The sequence below is a fragment of the Diadema antillarum genome, unplaced genomic scaffold, assembly GCF_040938485.1.
Source record: "Diadema antillarum isolate AM-2024a unplaced genomic scaffold, OU_Dant_1.0 scf00000094, whole genome shotgun sequence".
NCBI lineage: Eukaryota > Metazoa > Echinodermata > Echinoidea > Diadematoida > Diadematidae > Diadema > Diadema antillarum.
In genome coordinates this window covers 59,319-75,000 of record NW_027270983.1, presented here as the reverse complement: position 1 = coordinate 75,000, position 15,682 = coordinate 59,319, and the positions used below count along the sequence as shown (strand labels likewise).

Below are 15,682 nucleotides of genomic sequence, written 5' to 3'. Positions count from 1 at the left end.
CTTTCGATCTCGTACTTGCAATGTATATAACTGATGTAAGTCAGATTAAAAATAAAATGCTTGTTAATCTTTCTCAAAGGTATGTCACCAATCTTAATTTCTTTTCCATATGATTTTAACCAAATATCATGAACCTGAAAAGGTTTAGTATTGACCCACGACAAACCGTCCACTTTTTCAAAATTACATCACAAATTCTCCATACATATTCAATTTCCTCACTGCATAACCCTGCTTTTTGAAAATAAGCAATCGCCGTATACATTTTCCATCAAAATAATGACATAATATATAAATATTTTGTTCTAAAAAGATTTTCATTATATATAATTTTACCTTTAAATAAAAAAAATCTATTATTAAATACTATTTGATTCATATTCCCCTCTTCTAAATTTCTCAAACTTCCCAAATCTTGCCACGCTTGTCAAATCTCATTATAAAATTTCGGAACTTTCAAAAAAAGTTTATTTGTTTCAAAATTACACTGAAAAATTGAAATACCACCAACTGACCTAAAAACATATTGAAAATACTTTTTTCCAGGTCATATTCTTCTCTCCAAAAAAAAGTCTTTTCACCCACATTACTCTTTGAGCTTTAACAAACAACTCAAAATTCATCATTCTAAGTCCCCCTTCTCAATAATCTTGATACAAAATAACCCTTTTAATGCGGTCTTTTCCTTTCCATAAAAATTCAAAACAATTTTTTTTAAACTTCTGCAAATACCTATAAAGGAACAACAATTAACGATGATATATAATTCAGTTTAGATGTTTTATGTCAATGAATCTTACCCATCAAAGATAAATCTCTTCGTTTCCACCAACTTAATAATCTTTTAATTTTACTAGGTATCTCTTTGTAATTCATTTCTTCTCTCAATTTCAGATCTGTCGAAAAATAAACCCCTGATATCTTTACCTCTCTCACTAAATTACGAAACGAAAGATCCCCTACGCTATCCCTGTCTTTTCCTATCCACAATATTTTTTTTCCAAATTAACCTTTAAACCAGTCATTTCATAAAAACAATACAAAATTTCATACACTCTTTTAACCGAACTCATATCTCTGACAAAAATTGTCATATCATCAGCGTATAACACTTATCTAACTTCAAAATCCCCCAAAGTAATGCCTTTAATACCTTCTTCACTCCTCAATGCTTGCGCAAGAATTTCAATCACAACCAGAAATAAATATGGCGACAGAGGATCACCCTGTCTAACTCCACGATCAATATCAAAATAACCAGTTGAAAACCCACCATTCATTATGCAAGTACTAATTCCATTATACAAATTTTTTACCCAAGAGCAAAAATAGGGACTAAAACCAAACAATTCCAATGCCGAAACAGGAACTCATGAGAAACAGAATCAAACGCCTTTTCAAAATAAACAGCATCTATTAACTGATACTTTCTAAGAAGTATGTCTAAATGATTCCCAAAATTTGATCTCATGCATTTTGTCGTTCCTAAAAAATCCGAAGTTTCATCAATGATCACATTAAAATCACCACCCATAATAAGCATATTATTCAAAGAAAACCTTTGCGAAATACAATCATCCAAACGATCAAAAAAAAAATACCCACCACCTTTTTGTTCTTTAACCTTATCCCTTATTGGAAAATATACACTTCCGAACATTAATTTGAACCCATTTATGGCATCTTTCAAAAATATATACCGCCCATCGTCATGACTTGTAATCTCTTATGGGATGGCTGAGAAAAAAAAAACACACACACGCGCGCGCACACACACACACACACACAGTTCAGTTCAGTTTATTCAAACCAAATCAAACATAACAAAAAGTACAATACATAACTGCAAAAATTCAGAATAATAGGTTTGGGACCCCAGTGAAGCACAGCTTGTTGTCGGGGCCCCTTTACATAATACACTACAGTATATTATGGCAAGGTGTAACATATTGGGTGCTGTTCGTTATTCCGAAGGTTCGTTGATCCGAAACACGCAAATTCCCTATACCTAGTGGTTCGTTAATCCGAAAATGAAAAAAGGGTTCGTTAATCCAAACATTTGTGGCGTTATTCCGAAGGTTCGTTGATCCGAAAATAAAATAGGGTTCGCTATTCCGAAGGCTCGTTAATCCGAAAATGACCTAGGGTTCGTTATTCCGAAGGTTCGTTAATCCGAAAATGAAATATGGTTCGTTATTCCGAAGGTTTGTTAATCCGAAAATGAAATAAGGCTCGCTATTTCGAAGGTTCGTTATTCCGAAGGTTCGCTGATCCGAAAATAAAATAGGGTCCGTTATTCCGAAGGTTCGTTAATCCGAAAATATGGTAAGGTTCGTTATTCCAAAGGTTCGTTAATCCGAAAACGAAATAAGGCTCGTTAATCCGAAAATGAAGTGAGGTTCGTAATTCCGAAAATGAGATAAACTCACTGTAATGACAAAATACGTCGTAATAAAAAAAAAAAAATCGCTTGCATATTACGTAATGAAAATTCCATATTGTCTCTGGGGAGGATGATGACACGTGTATATTTTCAGGTAAAGCACATCGTGTTCTATTTGCGTGAAGAAGTGGCGTAGATCAAGAATCTTGATTTTAATTCAATCTGAACAATTATTTACCTGAGCGATTGAATTTAGAGCGTAGGGTATTGTGTGATTTTTCTATAGCCTATTTCCAGACACCCTCACTTTTTTAATGATAATAACAGTAACGACGTCATATTGCAAGTTTGAAATTAAGTGCTTCATTATGCCCCACCTTCCCCATACTGTAGTCGGGATCTTCAACAATCTCATGCAGCCGCTCCGAGAGAATATTTATGATCTCACATCGTCCACCTTCATAATGGTTATTTTTCAGCACTCGGTATCATATTCATTATGTATGATAACGACCAATATAATCGCCAACATCTATACGTTTATGTTTGTTTGTTTGTTTTTTATCTAATTATACCAATATCCAATGACGGGGCGTGTTTTGTTTTTGTAAGGTGCTGGCAGTTAGTCTCCTTTTTTATTTTGTGTCTGTGTGTATGTGTTTGGGGGTGTCTATCGATCGTCTGAGGTATTAGTGTCTTATAAAGAGATTTATTTCATACAGGCGAGGTATTCTAAAGGGATAGTATAGTTTTGGTTAAGATGGGAGATTCAAATTCTAACTTTTTGCAAGATAATTAGAAATCACTTGTGAAAATAAATTCAAAGTGTACTGTATTAAAAACGATTTAACTGGCCGAGATATCCAAAAACATAGTAAAACATCGGGCCAAACAAAAGGTGGGTCCAACGACTTATTAGAATCCCTTTCTTTTGAATATCTCAGGCACTTCAAAACCATTTTTCTCCTTTTTTATTCTGTGTCTGTGTGTATGTGTTTGGGGGTGTCTATCGATCGTCTGGGGTATTAGTGTCTTATAAAGAGATTTATTTCATACAGGCGAGGTATTCTAAAGGGATAGTATAGTTTTGGTTAAGATGGGAGATTCAAATTCTAACTTTTTGCAAGATAATTAGAAATCACTTGTGAAATTTAAAATGATACAATTCTAAAATAAATTCAAAGTGTACTGTATTAAAAACGGTTTAATTGGCCGAGATATTCAAAAACATAGTAAAACATCGGGCCAAACAAAAGGTGGGTCCAACGATTTATTAGAATCCCTTTGTCTTGAATATCTCAGCCACTTCAAAACCATTTTTCATCAAATAAACTTTGAATTCCTCGTAGAATTACGTGCTCTTTCATATTTCATAAGAAGTTTCTCATTATCTCACAAAAAAAGTTGGAAACCTGACGCCCCATCTCAGCCAATACTATACCATCCCTTGAATTTTGAATGCCTTCCCTTTATTTTAAGATGGTGACCGCGGTCTTCCCCCCCCCCCCCCCCCCCCCAAAAAAAAAAGAAGAAAGAAATTATATGTTTAAAGAAAGAGAAATACATGCAAACTGACAACTCGGGTTTTTTTTTCACTTCTAACAATGGGTATACCGTATAAATTGAACATCCAAACAGTACACCTAAATTATAAATATGTGTCCAAAATCGGGTTTTACACAAAAAAGTTGCAGTTTCTTTTGGTAATACGTAATACAACTAGTGTAATGGCAAGGGCTATCATAATGGAGTGTAAAACCCATAATTTTCTTAACTTCACGAGAGCTAGAAATAATACAAAGCACTGGCTTACATTTTGTCAGTTACCATAACGACACGAATTCCATGTGTTACCATGTCACACAAAAAAGTGGAGAACTGCATTCAACTTCTCATTGAATTCATGCAAAAATAATTTCTTACCTAGCGACTGATCGGTAGGACAAGTTCGATTACATTCCACTCTTCACAGTGAAGCTTATTAAAAGAGATGTTACATTTTGAAATCTGCTTGTTGAATATATTTGATTGTTTAAAAGCGTTTTTTCTTAAGTCCAAGCATGTGTGATTTTTTTTCCTGCTTGAGACATGTTAGAGTCGCAGAAATTGGTAATTATTTCTAATAATGAATGTATTACCCTGACACTGACGAAGGAATGAAGGAGTGGGAGGGGGCGAACTCATCCTCCGGAGGAGAAAATACCTCTACTTTCATCGTTAGTATACATATACTTAATGAAATTATAAATTACGACGGCATTCTATACGTCGCCGATAAAAGTTTATATGGAATTGCGTGTGTTTGTGTGTGCCTGTTTACATGTGTGTGTTCGTATGTGTTTATGTGTCCAAACAGAGTATGAGTAAGCTGGCATCCCCTTTTCAAAGTGAACATGCCTCTCCTGAATTGTTACGATGATGATGAATTTTAGACTACCGATAAATGTGAGGCTATAAGGCGACGATAATGGGGGTGAGAGCGGATAAGATGGGCAGTTAAACAGTAATTTCAAAGGTTCTATGTACTTGACCTCAATACATACACTCACACATATGCGCACACGTATCAACGAACGCAAAAGACATTAATCACAACACCATTATGTTGTCATAACAAGAATTTTACTCTATTTTCGGAATATTAAGAGCCTTATTTCATTTTCGAATTTACGAACCTTCATTTTCGGACTAACGAACCTTATTTCATTTTCGGATTAACGAACCTTCAGAATAACGAACCTTATTTTATTTTCGGATCAACGAATCTTCAGAATAACGAGCCTTATTTCATTTTCGGATTAACGAACCTTCGGAATAACGAACCTTATTTCATTTTCGGATCCACGAACCTTCGGAATTACGAACCCTATTACATTCTCGGATTAACGAACCTTCGGAATAACGAACTTTATTTCATTTTCGGATCAACGAACCTTCGGAATAACGAACCTTATATCATTTTCGGATTAAAGAACCTTCGGAATAACGAATCTTATTTCATTTTCGTATTAACGAACCTTCGGAATAACGAATCTTCGTAATAACGAACCTTCGGAATAACGAACCTTCGGATTAAAAAACCTTCGGAATAACGAACCTTCGGAATAACGAGCTGTAAACATATTAACATGGAGTAAAACATATGTAAAAATTATACAACATAATAAACAGACAAGTACACGTATACCACCTCCCCCATACACAACACAACACACACACACTCACACACACACACGCATACACACATGCATGCACACTTCACACATGGCTACCTCATCTCATTTTTCACATGTACCTAATTTCAATCTGTCGAAAAGGTGACTTTTACACAAAATTTTGAATCGAGACAGTGTAGTGGAATTAATTATATTACGGGGCAACTAATTCCACTCTTTATAACACAGACTATTCTGAATGAATTTAAGTTAGTTTGTGTTCTTGCATAATTATGGCTGATGGATGAGGTTACTCTGGCGAGTATTATAACGATGGATGGAAGAATTTTCCACTACCACATCAGACAAAAATGTATATTGAAGAGATCGACATTTAAACATAAATATTAAGCATTGAAGAGAAACCATTTCATCAAACAGATCCCTGTGGTACATCAAAATGTCCTTACTCTGTGACGCACAACCACCAAAACAAAGACCTGAACAGCCTTGGTGCAAAAACTGGGGGAGTGAAAATCTGTGCTTCAATTCCTTGCACGGCTTTCGGTCGTATTCATTTTTTTGTTGAGCCTATATGAACAACATTTCAGAGTATCAATGAGAGAGGAAAAGTTACAATTAAAGGTAACCAATTAAGTTGGATCATAGATAAACAACTCTAAGTATGTACAAATTCAGCTTCAGTGAAACTTTTGACATTACAAGAGTGCCTTCCGAAAGTGCTACATGTAATCCACTTGTACTTGCATGATGTCGACCTTGGACGCATATTAATTTTTATGGAAGACATGTATGATGTGTTTTGTCGTCATGTTACCTTGCATTAAACATCTTGACGATCAGAAGGCTTAAGATTTATAGCTATAGAGGAGGGATGGATTAAGTTGCAAAGATATCGATATATTGTTCCTTCATAGTAAATGTACAATTGTAATATATCCTGCTGTAATTTCGAACAAAATAGACAAGTATACAATACTGTAAGTTTGTCTTATATTAGCCTTTCTTCAAAGTGGCAGCTCATAATTCTAGGAGCTGATCGCTCACTTCATACATTCACTCACTTTTATTAGCGTTAAACAGCTGCTGTTATCCTAAAATCTTGACTACACATATGTGTATGTATATAGGGAAAGAAATTAGACTTGGCGCGGACGTTGTTCTCGATCTTGTTCTCACTTCTCAATCAAGCTTTCGGCCTGTCATCAGGCCTTCAAAATGTCAGGATCTTCCATCAGAACAATAATATAGATTATCTAAATGGCATAATGTGTCATGATATATAATGCAATATCATATAATGCCAATTTTCAGAAATATTAACTTTATATACACAAATCAATCATTCAATTCAATACGAAAATGCAATCTAACATCATCTCATCAACAGAATTATATCGTGTATCAAAAAATATATACATATATTAATAATATGTAAGTTATTATAAGTTTGATTGATTAAAAGGGAGAACAAGATCGAGAGCAACGTCCGCCTGAAATCTAATTTCTTTCACTATGTGCTGCCCACAATGAGGCACTGCGTACGTTTGGGAAGGGAACTATCTATCACACTATATATATGTATATATATGTATATAAACACACACACGCACACACACACACACACACACACACATATATATATATTTATAAATATATATATATATATATATATATATATATATATATATATATATATATATATATATATATATATATATATACATATATGTATTTGTACGTATGTATATAGGATTCAAGTTAATATTGCAACAAAAAGGTTTGGTTTTTTTTTTTTTGCGCCGTGCAAAATCGCATAATAATTGCAAACACAATTTTTGTAATGGAATAATGGACGTTTTCCACATCATATTCACGCACCAGAAGTACTATTCATACCCACGATTTACCAGAGGCCCTACACATTCGTACCAAGCAGACGACAAAGAGAAAACAAGAAGCAAATGAGGCTCAATTAGTATTGTACGCGGTAAAAGGACAAACATTAACATTTCGAACAATAAATGCGGTAAAATCTTGTGATAAATCTATGTTTACTTCTGAATCTGAGGTAAAAAGTATTTTTTGTTAGCAAATCTACATTTCTGTGTCGATTTTGGTGATTTCAGCCCACGTAACGCTCAGTGAGAGAGCTATGCGAAGTTCCATGTGTACGGAATGTCATTATCAACGCAGAGATATGCGAGTCCGGAATTACCATGGTGTCCGGTAATACCACGTCTGCACATGTCTGTACTATTACTGTATCATATCATTAAGAAGAAAAAGTCTTTTCGGCAAAACCGGGCCGGGGGGGGGGGGGGGGGGGGGGGGACGAATATAATGGTGGGGTTCCAGTCCGATATTTGTTTTGTGTTTTGACCGTTTGGTTTGCTGTTGTTATTGTGCATGGGGGATGTTTTTGTCAGGATTTAGGCCCCGAGCATTACGTCATCTATGAATTTGTGCATTTGTTTCTATGGTAAAAGTCTGTGCATTTCTCTGTTTTATTCACTAACATGTATAGAAATCTCTCCAATAAGCACCAGATAATTTTTCCTACTGCGATCAATGTCAATCATCCAATCCCCGACCCCTTCCTCTTCTCTGTTCAGTCTCAGGTCTGACGGCCGACCTGAGTTTTGATCACTACTTTATAATTTTTAAATTACATTAATAGACGATTGACCCTTTTAAATGTAATCAATCATCCTTGTCGACTAATAAACATAAAACATCAAATACGTAATACAGTAAATCCATGACTGTATTATTAATACGCGCGCGCATACACACACACACACACACCACACACACACCAAATAATACTTCCAATTCTCTGTGCTGCATCGTGTGTAGATCTAAAATTGAATTGAACGAGAGAATAAGTCGTATGTGAGAAAATAAAGTTTTTGCCTGACAGAAGTGTCTTCTTAAGTAACAATCCACATGATGGGTGCAGTCATCTTCACAAAGTGTATAGTCACGCATGTTTATGTGCTATAGGCATTCAGAGTTGTTTATTACGTGACAGATTACATGGTAATATTAACTGTGTAATATTTGATATTTGATATTTCATAGATTATATTTTACATTGACGTTATGTCACTACTAGAATATGTATTATTGTGTAATTTAAAGCATGATGTGTTTTGTAAATCTATATTTGTACGTCATGTACATTTGTATTTTGTACCTTTAGTTATAATATCGTTTTTGTTGAAAATAAGAAATGAATTAACGAATACAATGGAATTAGATATTAACAGCCATACAAAAATAGGCCCTATATGCAAGAAATGTTGTGCCAACGTTTAAACTTCCAGGTCGCGGGAACATTATAATATGGGTGTAAGAAAGTACTCAGTATTCCATGGGAGACGTGGCTTCTTCTTCCTATTTCCTTTATTTTGTATTCGATCTTTCGGCCGTGTCAGCCTTCATCAGGATCTATACAGACAAACAAAATGACAAATGTGCCACTGCCAGCGATATTTATAACATACCTTTTCTACATAATTACATTATTATTATATCCAAATATGTGTATATGTGTGTATGCGGTTGCTCTTTATATTTGCACGCCATGATATGTTGCTTTGTAGAGATGTTATTTCACATACACATTGTACATGTAAGTCACGTTATAAATATCGCTGGCAGTGGCACAATATTTTGTCATTTTGTTTGTCTGTACAGATCTTGATGAAGGCCGGCACGGCCGAAAACTCGAACACAAAATAAAGGAAATAGGAAGAAGAAGCTACGTCTCCCGTTGAATACTAATTGTACTGTCTTACGCCTATATATATATATATATATATATATATATATATATATATACATGTAATCAAAAGGCATGAATCATTCACTTCTTTTTCACGAACGTGATTTAAATACCTGTCAGACGATAATATTTGTCTTTTTTTTTTCGTGCACGTGATGATTCCATCTGGAAAAGCACTGCAACCTATAGCACTATTAAAGGTTTTGTTTATTTGTTTTTTGTTGTTGTGATGTAGTGCAGCGTTTGTGAATACTTGCATATGCGGTTTTACAACAAACAGAAATGCATTGTTATATGTCTTCAAGTTCTTTATTGGTATTTTAAGATCAATGAACATCATAAGAAATAATGTATCTGAGCATAAACCAATACGCTGATGCAATCCCATGGGAGGAAAATCTAACAGGATACTTATACAGAGCTAGCTCAATGTCAAAACGAACACATTCAAAACAAGCCTAAGCATGTAAACACAAATTTATCAATTCACACCTCACACACACGCACGCACACACACACACACACACACACACACACACACACACAGTCACACACACACACACACACTACCTACACAGTAGACTCATCCAATTACAGACTATGAGCTCATACCAATGTATTTATGGTATACAATAGAATTACAAAACTATCACGCAAACTGATTATCTCATTAATATGATTGACAGCTGGCTGTGTATATTTTAAACGACACGCATGTCAAATTTCACATATTTCTTTGTACATTATGTTGAAAAAAAGTGAAAATAAAGTGTGAATCATTTGAATCAAATTTATTCATGCTATAACACACACGTGCAAGCTTTCGTATGATTTACTTCATTCTGTACTTAATCTTACGGTATAGAAGCAAAAGTTACTCATGTTCTCATTTTACGGACTGTGATACGTTTAGGTAAGCTTTGTTATCACGATCAATAAAAATATCAGTGTGTCTCATAAAAAACAACAACTAAAGATGACATTAGTGGTAAAGTGATAAATGCTGTAATCATTTCTAGTTGTCGTGGTACAGTTGTTTTATGAATGAAATAATTATGGCAATAATAACAACGACATATAAGAATTCTCTAAAATTACACAATGGGACAAATGTGAAGAGGATTTGTTCCATTTACTTCAATGAAAATTAGGCAGTGCCACACATTCTAATAAATTCTCTTAAATGCAAGCATTGGTCAGTGAAAACGTCCTTTCTGTCTCAGCTAAACCTGTAGGGCCTACACCCCACCTTATGTCTTACTTATGGCTTAAGCTCTTACCATTTTAGAGCGTTGTACTTCTTCTTTTTCTCAGTGAGGCTTAGATATCATGTGCTTGACAAAACCGTCTTTTATGAACGCAATTGTCCTACCACGCGATTGATAAGGTGGGGTAATTCTTGAGTGGTACGATGATAATATGAAAAGCTACAGTGAAAACACCGAGGTTCTATCAAGTAATTTGCACTGTAAAACATAACATAACTGACCTTTCACGATTCAGTCTCAGTGATTAGAGTGCTCACTGCACTGCTTCACAGTACATGATATCATGAGTGATGTTCTCAGTGTTCTCAATGTTTCCATACAACAGTAATTTCTTTTTTAAATGACAAACGTGTTCAGCCATGTGCACAATTTCTTCAAGTGGCATGGATGATCATGATATTGAAATGACATAAATCTTTACATGTAAACCCTCATTGAACGTTATCTAATTAGCTGAGGTTGATTTGTATTATTTTGTTTGAACTTACAATTTCTAATCTTTGATAAGTCAACTATTATGAGTCTTGTTTCATTACAGGACACTCTCAAACGTTATGAGTTATTCATCCCCGACCAGCCAGTCTTTACACCACAGATTCATTTTCTGTAGCAATTTACAACGTACACAAACATATCTCTATTATTTATACAATATTCCATGTGACGATACAACCTGGTCGGAGGTCCCAACTTTGCATTTGCATTCAAGAGCAAGGCATGTTGCATTATGAAACCATTACTAATGACACGAATCCACGTTCTTTTTTCTTCTAAGCATCTACCAAAAGGCGCTGTCCACCAGATATGCCCCAGTTTGTGTCCCACTGTGGCCGCAGCAAGACGAATAATCTATCGAACGTAGATCAGAGAGAGACAGGGAGAGAAAATGACACAATGTAATTATATAGAATGATTTATCATGAAGCCGTGATACCGCCATCAGCATTCTGACAAGATTTTGATTTCCTCTGCTCACTTGAAGAATTTTCTTACAGACATCTTACAACCTATATCAAAGAAACGTTGCTAGTATTATGTTAAATGGTGTCACACCAGAAAATACATATGATTTCAACAGCCACATTACATAAAGAACTACACAGAGGAGCACTCGGGCCGAGAGAGCAGATCGGAGACCTCCGCCAAGCAACCATGATTAAGATAGCGCAATTTCATATAATCCATAGCAGTATCTTCAGTACAACTATGAAGGTATAAGGACATTTACACTATACATTTTGTGAAAATGTGATCGTCCATCGCTGAGTTGCTTTGATGAGCCCATTTTATATCCTTTATGACCCCTGTGACTTTTGACATTGGACCTCATAACCCCAAATCTAATTATTCCTTTCTTCATTTTATGAACAAACCCGGCAAGTTTTTTTTTTGTGTGTAAAATCTGATTCTTCGTTTTTATATATAGTTATTGGGAGATTAAGCTTATTCTATGTCCTTTGTGACCACTGTGACCACAGACCTCATGACCCCCAATTTTAGTCGCTCTGTTCTTATTTCATTGTCAAGACGGTATATTTAAGCTTGGTGAAAATCCGATCCTCCGCTGTTGAGTTAGGTGGAGATTAAAGGGTGTGTACAGTTCTGGTTGAGGTGAGGATTTAGCTTTTAACGTTTTGCTAGATATTCAGAAGAGATGTCAAAGAGCATGCAATTCTAAGGGGTATCAAAAGTTTATTTGATGAAAATCGGTTTTGAAATGGCTGAGATATCCAAAAAACGAGGTGAAACAAAGAGATCCTAAATAAAACGCGTGGCCTGTTGCCTTTTATTATTATCACTTTTTTTGGATATCTCAGCCATTTGAAAACCAAGTTTCATCGAGTAAACGTTGAATTCTCCTTAAAATTGCATTTTTTTTTTCATATTTCATTAAGAGGTTTCTCCTTATCTCACCTAGGAATGTTATAAACCTGAATCCCCATCTCAACCGGTACTCTACAGTCCCTTTATGCTTACCAGTATTATATGTCCTTGTTGACCCATATGACCTTTGACCGCATGACTTCATAACCCAAAATCTTTTTCTTCTTAAATTCATTATAGACATATACCCTACCATTTTGGTGAAAATCTGATCATCCGTTCTTGAGTTATTTGTAGACTATAGCTTTTTCAGTGTCCTTTATGAAATCTATGACCTTAGACCTGTGACCTCATTACTCCAAATTTAATCGCTTCTTTTTTTACTTCATTATGAACGTACAATGCATGTTTTGTGAAAATCCGATCATCCGTTCTTGAATTATTGGGAAATTAGCCGTTTTTAATGCCATGACTCCTGTGACCTTTAACCTTTGACTACATGACCCCAAATTTTCACCTTTCCTTTCTTACCTCATTTTAAACACACCCTGCAAATTTCGTGAAAATTCCTACATCCGTTCTAGAGTTATCTTGTACACAAACAGACAGACAGACAAACATACGGAATCGCAAACGCAACCGTCCGCCGGCTGTAGGTTTCACCTACTGGCGGTGATATCAACAACTACGACGACGACGACGACGACGACGACAGCAACAACAACAGCAACAACAACAACACAATTTGATTGAAGATGTCCATCACTTGTTTCTTTTCTTTTCATTGAAATAATTAATGATGTTCAGGACATTACTTGCTGTTACTTAACATTCCTTGCAATTCCCCCTCTTTTTTTTACAATCACTCCTCACGAGCTGGGGCTATCAAGTCCATGTTATAGAACGCATCCCTCTGAAAGCTTTTCACCATTGCTTACCTTTCAAGTGGTATCCCGCAATTCTCTGAGAGAAGCTCAAGGAGAACGGTCGTATCTCCTCTGTTCGTCTCCTCCTGTGCGAAGAGTTCCTCACACCCGAACAGCTCTAAATAACCGCATGGATCACTAGTGCCAGAACGCATCAAGCGGAGTCCTTCTCGAACCCAAACAGTTAGGTTCTGCGGGATTGGATGAAGTAGAAGGCATAGTCATATGGTATAGCTCAAGCGGCCCCAACCGATTTTGTGTCTCAGCTTTATCTCGCGTCACATTTTTTTTTTTTGGGGGGGGGGGACGGGAGAAAGCGGAGTGTATCTTGAGCAGACTACTATAACCTATTTGTATGAATGCTGATATCGAGTGGAAATTGGATTTTTATTTTGTGAATAATCTGAATGGATTGAAGGACTATTTCACCTAAATATGATATATATGTTGATTGAGTGAATGACAATATTAGTAGAATTCTACATATTTTCATATTTCTAGCAAAAATGAAAGGGCACTTGACTTACCTCTTTCACACAGCAGGGGGAAGAATGTTACCTTTCATACATATTATGTTTAAAACATGTCGAAGGAATGTGTACTTTTTTTAAAGGTTTTGTGGATTTTTCTTTGTATTTTCTTTATGTGTTCTGCAGTGATGAGACAAACTGTTGCAGTCATCTCATCCAGCGATGGCTGCACTGAAATCATAAAAATTCATAACTTTTGAACGGATTGTCCGATTTTCCTCAATCTTCATTGATGTGTTCTGTAATTTTGCTGCATTTACACATTTCACACATAATAATATATTTCAATCAATCAATTTGTCCTTTAAGTATAGGAATAGGCACTGCAGGATTTAAATCATTATTGTAATCTCATGAAAAGCTGGTCAAAAATATCTTCCCGCAAAATGAATGAATAAACGAATGAATAACCAAAAATGTTCGTATGTGTTATCGGAGTCTCTATAGCGCAATGGTTGAGAATGAATTGATGAAGGGAAAGTTGTGCATGGAATAATGAAGCAAATTATAATTAGGTCAACAGTACTATCACCACTGAAGTGACATTCCACACTTACAATTATGTTTACGTTAGCGTCAATCAACAGAGCCAAATGAAGCAAACAACAGACCGCTAAATTTCCCAGACAACTGGTTTTTTTTTTAAGTGACGGAATCATTAATTTCTCATATTTCAAGAAACAATTTAAATGATACAAGGTGCAACCCACATTCAATACAGATGATGATATCCCGACTTAACAAGCTTTCAAATATGTTGTACACAACTATAACCTTTTATATTCGTCATTGCTATTATACGCTGTTACAACTTTACAATAGTTCGACGCGATGGATGTAATTCGTTTAAGAAAGGAAATTAGGTATAGATTTGGTTCAATTAAATAAAAGATCTGTGATGGGCACGACATTATCTCCTCGTCTGCTGTGTAATTCTTATTACTAGTATAGCAACACTCTTTTATGAAAACTTTAAAAGGATCCATGAGTGAATGGAAGCCAGAAAAATCATACGCCAGGGATCTGGAAAGTGCACGTTGCAGATGCACGTACACCATTGGCGAGGATGTTCTAGTTATCTCATACATTCTTATATAGATTCAAAACTGATAAGCTATGGTGAGATATGACATAATGAATGAAGAGCATATGATATAGGCTGTCGTTAATATGAAACAGAAAAAGCATAGCACTGGATTACACATTTTTGGTTTCACGTGAAGTATTTCATATTTTTACGAGTTGTTTGCAATTTTATACAGTAATAACATTATTTTGAAAGGTATACTCACCTCTGCTTCTAAGCCATACCGCTGACATAAAGTCTTGGAGAGATCGCTTCGGAAAGACTCGGGTAGTGTGGAGCCTGGGAGGTTGGTGTGAACAACACAGCGCATCATTTTGAAGTGAAATATTGTTTGGCACGATTTGCTATACTACAAACAAATAAATCAGAAAGCATTAAAAGTGAAGTCAGCTCAAGTCAAAGAAGAAGCAACAAGTGTAACCAGTCTTTGAGGGCGACTGTTATGGTCTACAGCAGAATAGACTGTATTAGAAGGCTTGGTCTGCGCTAGGAGACGCAATGGAGTGACGATGTTCCTTTCACATGATTGTGTTGTTTCTGATGGTATGCCCTCAACATCGTGTGTGACGACATTATTGATTGAAATCGCGCAGCGTGTTATCCGCGAGTTTGCCTGGCAGTGCTGCTTCGACAATAAGCAAATCTGAGGGCTTTTTTAGTTGTAAAACTTACACATCTATCCGCTTAGGCTCTCTCTG

At 35.6% G+C, this 15,682-nt stretch overlaps 1 protein-coding gene across 1 annotated transcript; it reads right to left on the bottom strand.

Annotated features, from left to right (window-relative positions):
• Window positions 1-11,387: 11,387 nt before the first annotated feature.
• LOC139718396 (macrophage migration inhibitory factor-like) lies at window positions 11,388-15,297 on the bottom strand. The gene is made up of 3 exons (XM_071629867.1): window positions 15,190-15,297; window positions 13,380-13,558; window positions 11,388-11,466 (listed from the first exon to the last, which is right to left on the bottom strand). The coding sequence occupies exons 1-3, from the start codon at window positions 15,295-15,297 to the stop codon at window positions 11,388-11,390; spliced, it is 366 nt and encodes a 121-aa protein (XP_071485968.1).
• Window positions 15,298-15,682: the final 385 nt, after the last annotated feature.